General features: G+C 27.5%; 1 protein-coding gene across 2 annotated transcripts in view; it reads left to right on the forward strand.

The window, feature by feature from the left end:
• The window catches only part of LOC142319254 (SH3 and multiple ankyrin repeat domains protein 3-like), a 551207-nt gene that overhangs the window by 473672 nt on the left and 58298 nt on the right, over nucleotides 1-19237 (forward strand). For both annotated transcript variants that reach the window (XM_075356300.1, XM_075356302.1), the window contains exons 5-7: nucleotides 1418-1737; nucleotides 7565-7712; nucleotides 10567-10680. In XM_075356300.1, the coding sequence (XP_075212415.1) occupies nucleotides 1418-1737; nucleotides 7565-7712; nucleotides 10567-10680 (582 nt within the window). The remainder of the gene's footprint in view (nucleotides 1-1417; nucleotides 1738-7564; nucleotides 7713-10566; nucleotides 10681-19237) is intronic.

Raw genomic sequence — 19237 nt, forward strand, 5'->3', positions numbered from 1 at the left:
TCCTCTGAAGTAATAATGGTGGTTCTGGAGGCTAACAGAAAAAATAAAAAATAACAGCAACACATTGAAAACTGATAAAGTATCAGAAATGATTAAAAATTCAAAAAAAATTTAATTCTTAAGTTGGATATCATAATACCTCTTTTTTAAAATATTCTTGCTTTGTTTACATTAACGCTAAATACAAATAGAATTGGATTTTCATTCTTGAAATTTTAAGATTAAAAAAAATTGATATTTTAAGTACGAGTCCCATTCAGCTCCCTTTTTGTTTGAGCTTAAAAGTTTATTTTTATTGAAACAATTACTTCAATAGTCAACTTAATTTGGTGCTATGTTACTCAATAAGGATAAAAAATCTACAGTTTACTAAAAAAATATGAACACCATGATGCTCTCTTTTCCAATGAGACCAAAAATCAAGTTAAAGTTGGGATATATATCCCAGATGCATGTCTGGATGTAAAGTCAAATTACAACATTTTTGGTCAACAGGCCTTCCTGAGACAGGGGGCAACAGGTGTCCTCCCCTGTTTGAGATACAAGGTAAATTCTTTAGAAATAATTCTGAATATCCCCTCCTCATAATCTGATTGACTTAAAACTGGGATTTTAAATAATTTAATAAATACATTATTCTACTAAAGCTGAATTTTCTATTTCCACTCTACAAAAAGTAAAAAACTAAAATTTTTCTAATTTTATCCAATATTTAATGCCATCAATGGCTCTGTATATAAAAAGTTTATCAACCATTTTTGAGGAATTTATTTTGAGCTAATCCAGAGATGTAATCAAAATAAAGGCCAAAACACATATATATATACATACATTCTTCAAAACGTTTTGTAAAATTTTCTGTTGTTTGGACTAAAGAGGTCTAGAAACATCAACATTTGCAATAACCTTGATACCTAAAATATGAGGTAATTGCTGTATTTTCCCTTTATAGCTATGCTGCAATAGCAGCAATACAGTTGTAGCCGGGAAAGTAAAAATAAATGTAAAATAAATAAATAAAAAACAGAAATAAGATACTCTTGTGAAGAATAGATATCATTTAAATGATATAAACCAGTTTTTAGTTGTTTAATTACCAGATGTGTTTTTCTTGATTATTAAAACTAGTTACAAAAAATAAATAAAAAAATAAAGAATTAATATATTCATTTGTGTAATGTCATCACCTCATTTTGTACTCAAGGCTTCTGTTTATTCATGATTAATGTACTGATACTTATTAAGTTTACCGTGTATTATTTCAAGAAGGTATGTTAATACTAGAGTTTTTGTGAATGTATCATTCTTTTTGAAAGAAAATATTTTGCATCCTTTATGTATGTAAGTTGTTATAATAAATTTTGTTATATAAATTCATTTAATTTATTATTTTTGTTTTTATTGTGTAATTCTACAGAAACACCTCTTACACTGGCTACTGGTATACAGAAACCAGCAAAGGTACTAATGGCATTAGTAAATGGCGGAGCTCTTTTAGATTTTAGAACTAAAGATGGTTCAACGGCGATGCATCGTGCTGTTGAACATAATAGTCTAGAAGCAGTGAAAACATTATTAGAACTGGGTGCAAGTCCTAATTATAGAGATGCTAAGGGGTTAACGCCCTTATATTTGGCAGTTACACACATGACTGATCCCCTTCTTTGTGAAGGATTGTTACATGATAGAGCAATAATTGGAGCTCAAGATTTACAAGGATGGCAGGAAGTTCATCAGGTATATTTTATTTTTTAATTAATTTTTTTTTGTCATTATACTCTATATATTTACAGAGACAAATTGTAATGTGTTGTAACTTGTTTGTTAAGTGTTATAACACGGTTTATGCATATTTAGTGCTTATTTACTTATTCTATTAATAATTACAGGCTGGCACCCCACCAAATTACAATTAAATTTTTTTATCTGATGAGCAATTAATTTTTATCATATAAAACATATTAGCCTAATCGGGATTTGAGCTTGATTGTTCCCAATGAAAAGCAGGATACTATCACTTCCATGGAGATCATCAATTTTAAATATATATACAAATTTCTGTATTATATGTATATATTTTTAATTCTAATAAAAACTATTAATATAAACTTAGTATAATATACCTTAATTTTATCATGAAAGTACTTTTTGTGTTGTGGGAAAAGTACAAAAAGTATTTTTCCCACATCATCAGTCATGATTGAATTATTTAAATAAACTGCATTTTAAAAATTAAAATTACTAAAATAAACCGTGTACATGGTGTAATGTTTGTTACATTAATAGAATTAAAATTAAAATTTAACAGTACAAAGGAGTAATATGATACTTAAAAATATTAATTTAAGTAAAATTATATATATATATTTATTAATATTTTTAACTATCTACTGGAAAGCCAAAAAGGACAGGTTATGAATTTGGAAATTTATGTAGTATATACAAGTTGTGAAAACTATTTGTTGATTTCGTTTGTAACAGTCAAACTGATTTGCTTTGAAGTGTCTTAATAAAATACTAAGCTTATTATCATTATTAAATATTTAAAATGCTTACTTATATTTCTATTTGAAGTATAATATCATCTCTTATGAGATGATATTACTTGATCACCTCACGTAGTCAGAACAAATTTTCAAAATATAAAAATTGGCTGTCACCCATAAGTATAGATCATGTTTATCATCATATTTAAAAAAATTAAAAATGTGACTTAATATTGTGAAAAGGATGCAATGAACGTGCAGCCTTTGCAAAAACACAATAGTTGCTTATTCTTAAAAAAATAATAATTTCCACTTCTATTAAGCCAAATAAGAGAACTGATTTTGTATAATGTAGTACAATACAATGTAGCAATTAATTTTTAAATAATAGAAATTAAAAAATTTTAAAACCCTGAATTTTCTGCATCCCATTCAACATGTTCATAAGTATGTTCTCAAATTGTTTTAATACCTTCTGAATTATTTTGTTTTATTTAATATCTTCATATATTAATCTTAATATTTTTTCATGTGCTTATATTTTAAATAATTAATGTGTAGTTTCATCACAGCAAATATTTTTTTTTTAATAATTAATCTTGTTTTCTGTGATATGATCTGGTCAAGGTTTTACCATAATTTTCCTTTGAACAGGTAAATGTTGGGTCAGTTCTGCTACTTTTTGGTGAAATAAGTTGGGAAATATGTATTTATTTTATTAATTATATTTCAATGAGTAAAGTTTTTAAGTGTAATTTCCTTGAGTAAAGTTTTTAAGTGTAATTTCCTTATTGAAGTTGAAGTAGGTGCGTTGCGCACGATAATAAGTGTATGTGTGTTTACAAATATCTTATCAATATAATAGTATTATGATTTTTAACAACTTAGTAATCAGTTTGTTATTTTAAGCTCTTTTACTTTGATAAAACTGTTCATTCTTAATTTATTAAATTCTAATAGATATCTTCCTTATTCATATGTTTATACAGTTTTTTGTTTTGCTTTTATATACCCAAATTTTTGTGGAGTTTGGCAAATGGGATTTTAACAGGATTTATTTTCTATCAAGTACAATTTTTATGGTTTAGCAGTTAAATGATTCATTTCCTGTTAATAATATTTTTTCCCTAAATTATCAGCGTGGTTGTTACATTATCTTGTGTCATCCTGTTGTGATTAATTCTTTCATATTTAATTTTGTTATTGTGTATATTTTTGTAAGTAAAGTATTCTTATGAAACAATGGAATTTTATACTTAACAATAAATAGTGTTTTTGTGATAATATTGTGTCAATGAAAGTGATTAATAATTTTTTATATAGTGTTTAATGATATTTTTAATATTTTATGAGAAAAAGAAAAAAAAATTGAAATGTGTTATAAAATATGATTAAAGCAGAAAATAAATTTGAAATTTTCATTAATGTATATAAAAGATATTTAAAATTATATTTTTTAGTTGTGCTCTGATTTAGTACTACAATTATATTAATACATTATTTTTGTATAAATAATCAATTTTTCATATTACATCCAATATAGTCATGCAGAATTGTTAAATTTATAGTATATTCTTCATATTTTTGCTTATTTATCTGAAAATTTTCATAATAATTTTTAAACTTATTAATAAAAATTTTTAAATTATTTAAATTTTATAATTATCAAATAATTTTTTATGGATAACCTTTGATGACATAAAAATATGGAAAAATAAATATCATTGCTGGGGAACAATATTTATTATTTAAATATTTACTTTCCAACTTATATAGTTACGTTGTATAAACTATACAACATATTATGCAAGAGAAAGTATGCTAATCAGATCAGATTTTGCACAGAAGGATTTTGTAGATCTTGACATTGACTCCCTCTTACACAAAAACACAGTTTTAAGATAGAAAAATTCTTGAAGGTTTGAATGTATATCCTTCCATTCATATCCTTCTGATTTTTTTTTGCTTGATATCTTAAAAGTGGATGGATTGATTTGGATATAATTTGGCATGATGATTTCTGTTTATGGGTCTTTGAAGCAATTTAATTTTGGTCACAGTCCGTCAAGAGAATAGGGAGATACAGACCTCGTGAGTCTCACGTACCAAAATTTTATTCAAAGGGTAGGCAAATTTTTTCACATAATTTAATTCTCCTTATGTAAATATAATATATTTTGTTGCTGTTAAATAGTCTTATTTAGATCTCCATAAAGGGGGTGGGAAAAAAACACTGTTTCTTTTTGTGTTGTTTTTGAACTCAAAATCACATTCTTGTGATAATATTGATTATTATATAATTCCATTGCATTAGTATGTCACTTTGGTTATGTATTCGAACAATTTCATTTAAAAAGTTTTTTTTTTGGTTTTATTCATTAATTATAATCTTGCTTGATATCTTCAGACTGGATAACCAATTTTTATTTATTTTATTTAGATTACTTGTGAATATAAGTTACTGGTGCCATTTAATTTTTGTTAAAATTAATCAAGGTGATGGGGAGATATGATACCATGAGTCTTGTATCTCAAAACTTCACTCATAGTATTAGAATAACTTTTTACTTAATTCAACATCACTTTAGAGGTTTATACATTTTTTCATGTTGCGTCCCAACAGAAAAAGTTTTTTTTTGTATTGTAAAAATGTGTGCCAAAGTAAGTTCACAAAGTTATTGTAAGCTAAAGGTTTATTAATAATTTTCCCTCTATAAAAATGGCAAAGCCCTTGGTTGCAAGAGTTGGATAACTTTGAAAAAAGGTTTTGCAACTCTTTGCTGGCTTTTTTCCTGTTTTCTTTGTATTCTTTTAGTTGCTGTCTGAAATCTCAACAATAGAAATGTGTGATATTATGAATAATTCTTGTTATACTTTTTTATGTTAATAAAACGAAACGGTTTAATAATATACAGTTAACTCTTGATGATCTATTGACAGATTTATTTTATGACTGAAAGGAAATAGAAGTTAAACAAAATTAAACTAAGTACTTTATCTATTTTTATTTTTGTGATCAGTAACTTAATGACCAGTGGAGATTATTATGTTATGAATGAATTAAAAGAATACTTTTCAATTTTTAAAAATAATGATTATAATTATAATTTGATTAAAAATCAAACTATATTTGGATATAAAAAATGTATAAAGTTAATTTCTAATTTCAAAATGCTATGTAACCATTCATATCTTAATTTTCTTTAGAAATATTTCTGTTTAGATTTTATTTGTATTTTGACCTTAATTTTCATTTTTAATCAAGACGAAAAGGGAATAAGTTCTCAATTATAACTATATGAACTGTTTTTTCTGTATTTTCAAACCAGATATACTAATTTCAATGATTGTTATTTTACTTAGCAGAGTAAGTTCGTCTGGTGGTCTTGTAATAAATTTCTTCCATATCAATCGAGTAGAAAAATTTCTAAAAAAAAAGGATTAGATAATTTGAAGAAGATACCTTTTATTTGTTTATTTTTGTCTAGAACTAAATTATTGTGTATTGATGATATGTATCCTGAGTGATATATTATACTAATGATGTATGTCCTGAAGTCATCACTTTGATATTTAATGTATTTTTATAAGGAACTTTCCATTCATTCCTTACATTTATTAGTATTAATTTAACTTCATTTTGTGTGCATCTTTATTTATTTTTTTCAAGGTTTAGGTTTCTCACTGTTTGTATTACATGTAAATGATTTTTTTCATAGCTATTTTTTATAGCCCTATACATTTAAAATAACTAAAAAATATTAAATAATTTAATTTTGAAAAACAGAAAAATTTTTGTTGGTTTTTTAATGATTAGTTGAAGTTAATGAAAACAAAAACTTCTCTATTTCTGATAAATTAACTCCCTTGTAATGTGATTGTTATGGAAATAGCTGGAATAAATAACAAAATACCTTCCTGAAAAATTAATATTTTTATTGTTTTTCCTTTATACTGTTTAATAAAACGTTGAACTAATCATCATTATTAAACATTTATTATTTTTACTTATATTTCTGCTTGAAATATGTTATATTCTTGGGGCTTCTATAAAAAGTCGGATTGAGTTTTCAAGTTATAAAAATGAACTCTCATATGGTTGGCACAATCATATTACAATTTACGATTTTCAATTGTAAATTGAAAATTGAGTTAAAAGATTTAAAAAAAAAAAACAATATTAGTATGTTGATAAATTTTTTAATAATACTTATTAAAAAAAAAATAATAAAAACCCTTAATTACCATAATCTTGTTTAACTAGTACATAAATATGTGCTTTAATAATTTTCATTAATGCCTTCTTAATTGTGAATTATTTTATCATTATTTTTTTTATTTAGTATATGCTTGTATTTACCATAAAATTATTTCATGTATTTAAACTTAAAATAGCTATTTTAATTACATCTATCTTTTATTTTTAAATTAATTGTTTAATCTGTGATGCTGCTTTGATCAAGGTTTCCTACAGTTTGATCTATAAAGGCAAATTTTTTTTCTATGCCCTTTCTTACTGTTGTCTATTCATTCTTGCTTATTATATAGTTTTGGTTCTTTTTCAGTTTCTTAATTTAATCTGTTTTTTTTCTCTTGAATCTTTTATTGTTATTTCAAGTTCTTTCAATCTTCCTTAATTTTTGTGATCAATTTTTTATTTTATTCACTATCCCAGAGTTTTTCTATAGTTTGTCTTGACAATCTGTTCCCAGGTATTCTGATTAAGTGTCCTAAGAATGAAATTTTCTTTTTCTGATCGTACTGGTTACAGGGTTCTCTTTTAATATATGTTGCAATCATAACTATGAAATGATTCATTCTACCATCTTTACCAATTTTAATGAAAACATTACCTTCTTTTAGAGGATGAGGGATGACACGTTCTAAATTATATACGCATAAAATTGATGTAACTTTTACCGAATGATTTGTTCTATTAATTTTTAGATAATTCTTGATACAGTAATTAATTCTTTATTTTATCAGTGATAATTTATATTAATATTGTGTAATATATCATGTTAATATATTGTATAATTTAATAATTATTTGTAATCTTTATTTTATCTATGTTACAGGCCTGTCGTAACGGTCTTGTTCAACATTTAGAGCATCTTTTATATTATGGTGCAGATATGAATGCTAGAAACGCCTCAGGGAATACACCTCTACATGTTTGTGCTGTCAATAGTCAAGAATCATGTGCCAGAGTCCTTTTATTTAGAGGTCAGCTATTTGTTTCTAAACATAATTAGTTTCTGCTGTAGATTCTTTTATATTGAATAGAAATCAAAGAAAAAATTTTTCTTAATCTAGTTTTAAAATTTCAGGTAGATGATTATTTTTTAAGCAGTCTGTTTTTCTAGGGTCGTTCCAAAAGTTCTCGGCCTGATAGAGACATGACACAAGTATGACCAAATGACTGTGTTAATTGTCAACTATGATCCTTTAGATGGTGTGCTGTGATGTTTCAGATGAATTTATTTACTTTCCTTTTTAAAATAAAACAAACAAGTTTGACATTTTATAAAAAAATGATAAAATTGAAGTTTGAACTATTTTGAAGTATTTTGTTTTAAAAGGTTTACCCTTTTAAAACGACATACAATCCTTTTTATATGACAGACATACAAAAAGAGCTAGATTTCACTTTAAAGTACTCATCTCCTTCATTTTCAACAGTAATGAAAGTGAGCTACTGAATTTAAATGTAACCATACATTTGTTCAAAATAATGAATGCTCGGGACACACAAAGACTGCTACAACTGACGAAGTCATCACAAAAATTCACATTTCTGTATTAAATGATTGCCTACTCAAGGTACACAAGCACGCTGACATTGCAAACATTTTGATAGACTGTTTCCACTACATTTTACGTAATATTTTGTGTATAAAAAGGTTTTCTACTTAATGGTTGTCATGTTTGTTAACAATCGACTGAAAACACATTCGACTGAAGACTTGTTGAGAGTACGTATTTGTTAATGAAAACCCTGTACATTAATAATGTTGTACATATAATATTCTGATGATATTTTGAACAGCCAAAAACAATTTTTCTGTTGTATATACTGGGGGTGTGTGAGGGATAATTGAAAAAATTTGTTATTTTTTTATATTTTTGTTCAGTTAATTATGCCTTTTATTTTCCTCAAATAATTATCATTGATTCTCTTTATAACTTATTACAATTTTTAAAACTGTAAGGGAGCAGATTGCTTTAGAATCACATTGATAACTTTTCTATATAACCTGTGCTCAAATCATTTACGTAGTAGTGTACATAATTTTTATAAGAAAAGGAATTTGTCATTTTACCTTAAAACTTTTTTTTTGAGGTAATAAATTATAACAATTAATTATTTTAATTATAAAAATTAAATTAAAAAACATGAAAATTAGGAACCAGTACTTTTACTTACAAAGAATTGAGTCACACGGTGTGGCAAAGACATTAAGACATTAAATAACCTCAATGCCAAAAATAGTAAATGATATACGAGTATATATCGATATGTTGTGTAGTGTTTACTTCAAAAAACAATGGCTAAAATTGTGTTAAGTATTAAAGACTATTAATTAGAAATATGTAGTGTCCTATACAGACTGCAACCCATCCGTTGTAGCCTTATGTCAGTAGGTATACAAAACAAAAAGGCATGTGTAAGCTATTAAATATACTATTATCAATTTTTACGATATGTTAAATTATAGAGTAGATGCTGAAGTAGTCAGGAAGATAATAAAATATGAAAATAATATTCAGGATGAAAATATGTAGTCAGGAAGATAGCATATCTTCCTGACTACATATTTTCATCCTTTTGACTTCATTTCCTGCAATTGTTTTTAGAGTTTGTGATTAGATATTTTGACAGCCTTTTCAATATTAATTTTCAGTTCTGGTGTTTGTGGTTTGTTGTTTTTTTTATTTTGTTTGAGGTAACCCCCCAAAAAAAAAAACTAACTTCAAATCTGGAGGTCTTGGAAGACATAAGCCGTGGCCAATGATGTGATCACCAAAGAATTTGTTAATGAAAACAGTTGTTTAATTTATGTCATATGATGTTGCACCACCATGTTTTTACCAAATAAATAGATCTTCCTCATCCAAGAATGCAATAAAATATTCTGATTTCATTTTACATTAATGGTGTACTTAAAGAAAAGGAACAACAATTTTTTTTTTTGTAAAATTATTCACCAGATCCCCATCTTCTGCAGGTACAACAGTTTTTCATTATATGCTTGGGGATATTCAGTACTCCAGAACCTATTGTTTTGACTATTTAGCCATCCAAATGGAATGCGTCATGAGAGAAAAATAGCAAGTCCATAACATAAATCCTCTCGCTCATAAATCGATAAAACCAGATATTCTAGCCGTTTTTCTTTGTTGGGATCAACAAGTTGATGAACTGTTTGAATACAGGTTTGTTTATTTGTTGCCTGATGATTGGTTGATTTCAGGAAAATTAATTTCATTTGACAAGTATTTAACTGATTTTTTTTTTTTTTTGGGAGGTGAGGCAGTTATCTGTTGATTTCAGTGATTTGTCTGCATTCAACAATTTCGTAGATCTTTGATGGTCCTTGTTATTAACAGAACCTCTCTTTCTCTGAACCAACTTTAATATTGAAGTCTTATTAGGAAGCAGTCTGTCTTGGTACTTACTGCAAAAGGATTCTTGTGTTGCAGTCACTGATTGTGTACTGAAGTTAACTCGATAATTAAAAACATGTTCTTGTGAAAACACAATCTTCTTTGCAACAATGCTTTGATCATTCTGTTGTTTTTTTATGGCTACTGGTAGTAATCTACTGCATTTCCACAATAGGTAGATGTTGGAAGTCCATTCCAGTAAAACAGAGGGGAGTAAGCTAATCAACTCAAATTTTATAGAAAGCTGATTGATGGTGTTATTTTATATTGAAGATTGTATCTAAGCGGTGCTGATTTCTCTCTATCTTAATAATAATAATATCTTATAATTATTGCTATTTAATTATAATAATAATTTGTTATTGTTCAATAATTATTTTTTTGTTATTGATTGATATTTATGATAATATAGGTTGTCAACGTGATGCATTAAATTATGCTAACCAGACACCTTATCAAGTAGCTGTTATAGCTGGAAATTTAGATTTAGCTGATATTATACAAGAACACAGGCCTGATAATGTTGGTAAGTTATAAAATTTTACTAAACCAACCAACTGCTTGCCATTTTAATATGCACATTTAATTATATTTATTCTTATTTTTGTATGCACTTTAAAATAAATACTGTGGGATTAAAACTGGCATAGCTTACTTATACTAAATTTTATAAATTTACAAAATAAATATAATTATTTTCCCCACAATTATTACCTCGTCATTATATTGTATTAATTTTAAGCTGATCAATAAAAGTCTATTACATTTTTTTTTATAACAGTGGTTGTACATTTGATACAATTTTTTTCTTGGGAAAGTTTAATTATTATCATATTTATCTTAGATCTGTGAAATATATTTCATATTTAAGCTATTTATTTATAGCTGTTCTCTGTGGCGCGTGTGGTAGTGTCTTGGCCTTTCAAGTGGAGGTCCCAGGTTTGAATCCAGTCAGGCCTGGGATTTTCACACTAAAAAATTGCCATTTCATCTCATTCTGTGAAGCAATAACTAACAGTGATCATGGAGGCAAAAAAAGCTATTTTTTATACTATTTGTTGACATCAATTAATTAATTATTCTCCCTCTACATTATGGATTGCAGTTTTAATCCTTCAGATGTTTAGTTAAATAAAAACACAATAAAAAAATTACATTTAAAAAAAATGAAATTGTTACTTTAATAGTAAGAAGTTATTCATTTCATTATTTATTTTTTTTTTTTGTTACCATGTTATCATTTAATTGATAATAAAGTATTTATAATTCTGAAAACATCTCTTTATAAATTGGGTTTTGTAAATAATTTATCTTCATGTTATTATTTAACCTTTCTATCTGCTATTTTTTTAGATTATTATTAAAATATTTACTGAAAATTGAATAAATGTATTTATGTTACATTAAGTTAAATTATGACTGTGTTCTATAGTTTGAAAAAAAAGTATTGATTGGTTTTGAAAGTATGTGAAAGCTTTGATAACTAATGCACCAATTCTCTTCCTACAATTCTTTTTTTCTATTGAAACTTTACTGTATGATCAATGAAATGGTGTAAATTTTACTCTTGTGTGTACCATTTTATCCTCACCATGTGCATTTTAAAATTATCCATTTTAGATAGGACATTCACAAATAGTTATAAATTTTTGATGTAGTTAAATTTTGTGAAATTCTCAGAATGCATAGTTATACAGAATGAGTCACAGGAACCTGACAATTTTAAAAGGAAAATAAGTTGACAACCCTGATTTGTAAGCAGCTATCAAAATATTTGTGACTTTGTATACCGGATTTCATTTCAGTAACAGTGGAGTAGTGGACTGCTGTAAGCTGTATATTTGTAATGGAAATGTTTTTTAAAATAGTAGTTCGGTTGTGATTACACAGCAATTATTCTGTCGGCATTTAAATATTCCACATCATTGGGTACTGTTTCTAGTCAAAATATGATAAAGTTGTGGATAACAAATTTTCCAATTACTGCTTATAGAATAAGAAAAATCACCACCCTATGCACTCTGTGAGAACTCCATACATTGACAGGGTCAGGTAGGCAATATGAGAAGCCCTCAGCACTCAACTAGAAAGCATGTTGCAGCTCTTTGTTAATCCCGTAGCACTGTCAGAAAAATTCTACTCAAGGATTTGAACTTTCATCCACATAAAGTGATGGTGGTAAAAAATCTAAGTGAGTGGGACAAAGCAAATCGGGTGACATTTTGTACAAATTTTATTAACTTGTTTACTGATGAAATAGTCCTACTAATGAATGACAAAGTGCATTTTCATTTTTTGGGTATAATGAACAAACAAAATTTTCATTACCGGTCTGGTACAAATTCTAAGGGGTTTCATATGCATCCTCTTCACAGTCCCCATGTACCTATCTGGTGTGCTCTGGAAAGTTTTGAAATCATAGGCCCTTATTTTTTTGAAGAGGAAGGGCATATATGGTGACAATCAATTCTAATTAGTACACAACAATTTTACAAGATTTCCTTGTTCCTGAACTGCTTTAATGTAGGTTTGACTTTAATGCAGTGTGGTCCAAGCAGGATGGAGCTAAAGTCAAAACTGCCAGAGCATCCATGGTGATGGTTCAAGAGTTTTCAGGCCATGTGATTTCGAAAGGAGATGTCGAATGGAACATCTCACATTTTCCAAACTTGTCAGTATGTGACTATTTTCTCTGGGGTTATCTAAAGTATAGAGTGTTGATCAGTAAACCTAATATCATTAATAAACTTTCCACAAAAAGAAATAAGAGTGACCTAAGATAACATGGTGCAAGCAGCGATGCAAAATCTGCATGACAGATCACAGCTATATATAGAGAATGGTGGAGGACATTTGTCTTGATGTGAAGTTACACCAATAAATAGCATTATGTGCTGTAGTTACATATTAAAAAATATTTAGGTAAATTATATTTTGTATTTTCTACTTCATTTTTAAAATTATCCAGTTCCAGTGACTGACCCTATATAACATGATCACAGTTGAAAAAAAGAGGATACTAGATTTTTTAAATAATATTTATTTATTTCTATTAATTTAAATAATAATATGAATAGAACTAATGAAAATTGAAAAAAAATTGCGTTAAATTTATAATAAATAAAATGTTATTTTAAATGTTAAACTATCTATATTTCTTATAAAATAATGTGTAATCTTAACTAGTTCAAAGTACAAGTAATTTTTTTAAATTAAAACTTGGACTGCATGGTAGCATTAATTTATTTGTAGATATATTTTTTTTAATTGCTATGTAAATATTGTATAATTTTATTTTTGTTTTTGCTGTTGGATGTTTATTTTATTGTTTATTTTTGTAGATTTGAATGCATGCTTTTATATATATGTATAAACCTATATATTATATTGGTGGTGGTGGTGGTTAGTGATGTTTTTTAATTTTGAAAGTTTATTATTGTTATGATTATTATTTTTTTTTTTTTTTGTAAAAATCATTTGTGATTATCAAAAATATTTTCTTGGGTATTCTCATGTTTTGTGTTTTCTTCATATGTTTTTTCTTTTAACATTTTTGTACAGTTTTGGAAAAAAGTTACTGAATTATTTTAAATATTCTTTTAATATATTAAAAGAAGTTTGATGTTGATAGTTTGTTAATAGAAGTTTGATATTTTATCAAATAAAAGAACAGTTCATTTTTAAGTTTTACTCTAACATTTTTTTTATTATTGTTTGCTCATTTGTTAAGAAATTGTCTGTTAATTCATTATTTCAACTTTTTAGTATTATTAACATAATAATATCCATAGGTATGAATCATCTATACTGATATTTAAAATATTAAAATTGTTAACTTATAATATGTCTATATTTATGAGTATACAATCCTTGCTAAAAACAATAGTTATTTAATCTTTAAAAAAAGAAAAAAACAGTATTTACCTCTATTGAACCAGGCAGAAAAACTGTTTTTGTGTAACTTCCACCACGTACTTTGGCTTAAGAGAAGACCACTATTATGCTTCCATTGCCATTTTTAATACATTACCAAACCATTTAAAAAATTTTCCTACCAATTTATTTAAAATGGAATTAAAACATTTTCTTTTACTGAAACAATATTATTTTGATGATGGATTTCTGAATAACATTAATTATAAAAAACCTAAATTTTTTGCAATATGTTCAGTGTTTTCTAAATATAATGTTCAAATAATCTTCATTTATACCTTCTGACTTGTAAATTGTTTGTAGTTATTTTGCTATATTTAGTATTTCCTATATTTAGTTAAAGGATTAGGTTTATCTAACTTTTATAATCTGTTTACATTTCTATTAGGTTTGGTTGTGTTAATGTAATGATTTGAAACTATTCTACAAATTTATAAATTTATTGGTATTAACAGTTTCGAAAGATTTTTGTTTAATTTATTATTTTTTTGTAAATAACTTTTGACTTCAAAAACAAAGTACTTTAGTAAACCATTGTGGTACTTTTGATTTGAAATTCATCGCATATTTTTCAACTTATGATCAGTTAGCCTTTTGGAATTTGGACCAGTGTATGGGAGAGAGAAATGAATTTTCATCCTGTATCATAAAAAGTGATGAAACATGGATTTCATATAAGTCCAAATAACAATCTGTGTCGAGGAATCATTGAAATGTACCAAAGCCAAAAAAATTCATAAATCCAGTCAGTTCAGGATATCATAGTGATGATTTTTTAGGACAAAAAAGGAAATACTGCAGCTCTACTTCTGGTGTTCGTAGATTCAAGAAAAACAATCGCAGAGATGTAATGTGAAATGTTTTCAAAACTACCACATGCAATTCAGAACCTGTGATGTGGGACAATGTCTTCATGAATTGTTTTCATTTATCATAATGCATGCCTACACATTGTAGCCTGCACTTTTGGGAAGGTTCATCAAAGGAGTAGGAACCTTTAGATCAGTCCGCAATATAGCTCATATCAAGTGACCACCATGTCTTCCTTTACATTAAAGAGTGAGAGTGGCTTGGTTCTTAGTAGTTTGAGGACAGTTGATAAGTTAAAAACAGCGGTGTTAAATTACTTGAAATCTCAAGTGGCAAATTTTTATGAACAAGATGTTAAAAAAAAGCTTGTTCTTAAATATGAGAAAACATTTTAAAACCCAACGATGGCTAGAAAAGTAGAATAGGTGTGTGTGTAAAAATATAATTAATTCTTTTTTTTTTGTAAATGAACTTTTAGCCTTACTTTTGAAACATGCTTTGTATTTAAACATTAAAATTTCCATATTTTATTAAAATTTTTTAATCTTTTTATCTATCCAAATGTTGATACTTATTAACTCCTGTTACAGTATATTCTAGGATTTTACTTCATATTAAATTTGATAGTTTTATTAAAGAATTTATTATTATTTTTTTAATAGTTTGAAACTTAATTTCTATCTCTTTGTTTACAAAATCGCTTTGCTAGTTTGTTATAATAATTCACATTTTGTTCCTTTATTTCAATGTTAGGAATTCACATTTCAGTCAAGTGTTAGTAATTATTTTTAATGAAATTGGCAATTGTTAATGATACCATATCTGTATGTAGATTGCCCTGTTTTTTAGTTACTTTAAATTACAGTTTTAGATAATTGTTTTTTTGTGAAATAATTTACAAACAAATGGCAATCATGTGAATGACTTTTTTTTCAGAGTGACATTAAAATAATAAATAATATAATCATAAATTTTGAAATGATTGTCCTGTTAAGTAGTCAGTGAGTTTCCAAATACATGATTGATTTTTGTTGTAAAAATATAGTAATGTAGGATGAATGAAGAAATAAGAATTGCTTCTGGTGTTATTTTAAAACAATAATATAATGAAGTATTTGAATTTTTTCTGATTGCTTGTATTCATGTGGACTTATGTTCTGCACAGTTTGGAATTCCTGTAAATTTTTTTTAATTTTCATTAAAATAAGAATTTGAGTTGCAGATATTTTATGGTAGGAAAGGTTTACCAGAATATTTTAAAAAACATATATACTTCATTCTTTTCTGTTAAATTAATATCTGAAATTTTTCCAAAAGAAATTAAACTTTTTCAAAATTATTTTATTTACATTATTATCAGATTTATCCTTTTCAGAGCATTGTTCTCCAATGTTAATAAAATGCTTTAGCATCTTTTCCACTGTTAAAATGTATTTTAATATATGTTCCACTGAATTCCCTACTGATCTCATATAACATTTTCTTTAATCTTTCCTACTGTCTGGAAATTGCTTTGTTGCAGGGTAGTGTCATCTTTAGAAACAGAAAGAAGTCTGCCAGTATGAAGTTAGATAAATAGGAAGCTGAATATTATGCTTTGCCAATCACTTTTGATTAAGTAGTTTTGAAAATGTGGGTGCACTGTGTTTGTGTACATTTCTGGTCTCTCTTTCTCACAGCCTTCCTCAAATGTTGCATTCATCATCATATGATGTTCTACCCTGAAACAGGTCACTTTCACCATGTCTGTCTCCATTCTCCTGTATTCCAGCTAAAATTTTAAGAACCTGATAGCACTCTTTTATTGTTAGATTGTCTATAATCTTTACTTTTTTCTGCCTAATCTTTTTTACTTTCTATCATTGTTTTATTTTGTTTTCACTTTTATATTTCTTCCAAATTAAACTCTTTATTGATGTATGACAATGTAAGATATATTCATAATGAAAGACATTTCAATCAAAAGATATAATCAATATCATCTTTATATATGAATGACTTTGGTGTACTTGATTTAAAATTCTGATATCACAACTGTGTACTGTAAATGCCTCATAAATCCTTCCCTGTAAGCTTCTTGCAACATTTTTAGGATTTCTGTAATCTTATCGATTTGAAAAAAAAAATTTGTACAAACAGATAAATATTATTTCCTTTACATTAGAAAACCACTGCAAACATGAAATACATTTGCAAATCATGCTTATACATTTGCAGATTGGAAATAAAACAATCTAGAAGATTCATGTGACAAATAGAATATTATTTCTAAACTATCTTACTATTTGGTACCACTACTTTAATAGCCAATCTTAATACATTTTTGTGCTGTTTAAAAAAAAAAAAAATTTAGAAAGCTTTAAAAATTGTATAGTAGGTTGGAATTGCTACTTTGTTAAAATTATTTGTCGGTTTTTAAATCATATCATCACAGTTGATTAAAGTATAAAATGTTCAGTCAGTGAATTAAATATCACCATAAAAAAGAATTAACATGTATCATTTATGGGAGGCTATTGTTGTTTATTGTATTTCAGTTTTATATTTCTATAAGTTTTCATTTTAAACTTTTTTAAAAACACCATATACCACTATACACATACACCACACAGTAATTTTCACATCTTAATGATTTTATGCACTTTTGTATATTATAATTAAATAGATATAAATAATTATGTTATGTAAAGACCTAAACAGATCAAGTATAATAATGAATACGATCAAATAAATTGAGAAAGCTGCAGTATAACATACACCAAATAATAGACCACTTTGCAAAGGATAGCATATTTGCGCAATCAAATGCATGAGCATACAAAATGATCACCAATGTAGTTTGCCTAATTGTTTTAAAGGCATTTCTTATTTTGATATATTTCAAGACCATAAGTACATTTTTACACGACTGCCCAAATAGGAGTGTAATGTATTTAGGGTGTATGTTTGTTTGTTCCACCATAGCAGCTCATTGGCTGAACCAATTTAGATGTATCCATGACTCCCATTGGAATCCTTATGTTACCGGGAGTGTCATAGGCTACATAAATATGTTTATGTATATATATATATATTTTTTTTTTCTAATTTTTTAAACCTATTACACATATACGACGTGCGACAATAAAGTAATGAGACTGATGTGAAAAAAAATGTTTTAGTGTTGTCATGTTTAGTGTTGTCTCCTTCAAAGTAGTTTCCCTCTGATTGCACACACTTATTCCAGTGCTTCTGCCATTGATGGTAACATTTTTGGAACTCATCTTCTGTAATATCCTCCAAGACCCTCGTCACAGCTTTTTGGACATCTTGTGTTGTTTGAAAATTGTGTCCCTTGACCGCCATTTTGACTCTTGGAAGTAGAAAAAAGTTGCACAGAGCGATATCTGGTGAATAAGGTGGCTGTGGTAGTACTGAAATTTGTTTTGAGGTTAAAAATTGCTTTACTGACAGAGCAGTATGGGATGGCACATTATCGTGATGCAGAATCCAATTATCAGCAATGTTGGCACGGCCACGAAGAACTCGTTTACAAAGTCTTTCTAAAATTTCTTTGTAGAAATATTGGTTAACTGTTTGTCCAGGAGGCACCCACTCTTTATGAACAATTCCCTTGGAGTCAAAGAAGCACACAAGCATGCATTTCACTTTTGACTTTGACATGCAAGCTTTTTTTGGTCTGGGTGATCCCTTTGAGCACCATTGTGAACTTTGGCGTTTTGTCTCTGGATCGTATTGAAAAAACTAACCTTCATCACCAGTGATAACACGGCTCAACCAATCTGGATTGATTTCCGTTTGCTCTAACAGATCAGCTGCCACATTTTTCCGTGTTTCTCGTTGTTGTTGTGTGAGATTTTTGCACAAATCTTTCTCATACAAAGATTTTCAGTTAATATTAGACGAACCGTTTCTCGATTGATGTTGAGTTCTTCTGCAATCATTTTCATGGATAATCTTTGATCAGATCGTACGATTTCACGCACCCTGGTCAAGTTGACATCTGTCTGTGAGGTTGATGGTCGTCCACTGCGGTCTTCATCTTCAACATTCGTTCTGCCTTCACTAAAAATTTTATGCCACCGAAAAACTTGAGCTCTTGACATAACCTCCTTCCCAAAAGCCTTCTGAAGCTTACCGTAAGTTGTCGTCGCGTTTTCACCCGATTTAATGCAAAAAGAAATGGCATACCGTTGCACAATATTTTGCGGTTTCATTTCTGAGACGAGAGACACAAACACGCGTTCACTTATTACAGCACAACTCACGACTGAGCAGTTGCATCAATGTGCCACTTGGACTAGAAGTAGCTTATAGACCAAGGTCAAAGATGGTGTGCC

This window comes from Lycorma delicatula, chromosome 2 (assembly GCF_047948215.1).
Source record: "Lycorma delicatula isolate Av1 chromosome 2, ASM4794821v1, whole genome shotgun sequence".
Taxonomy (NCBI): Eukaryota; Metazoa; Arthropoda; class Insecta; order Hemiptera; family Fulgoridae; genus Lycorma; species Lycorma delicatula.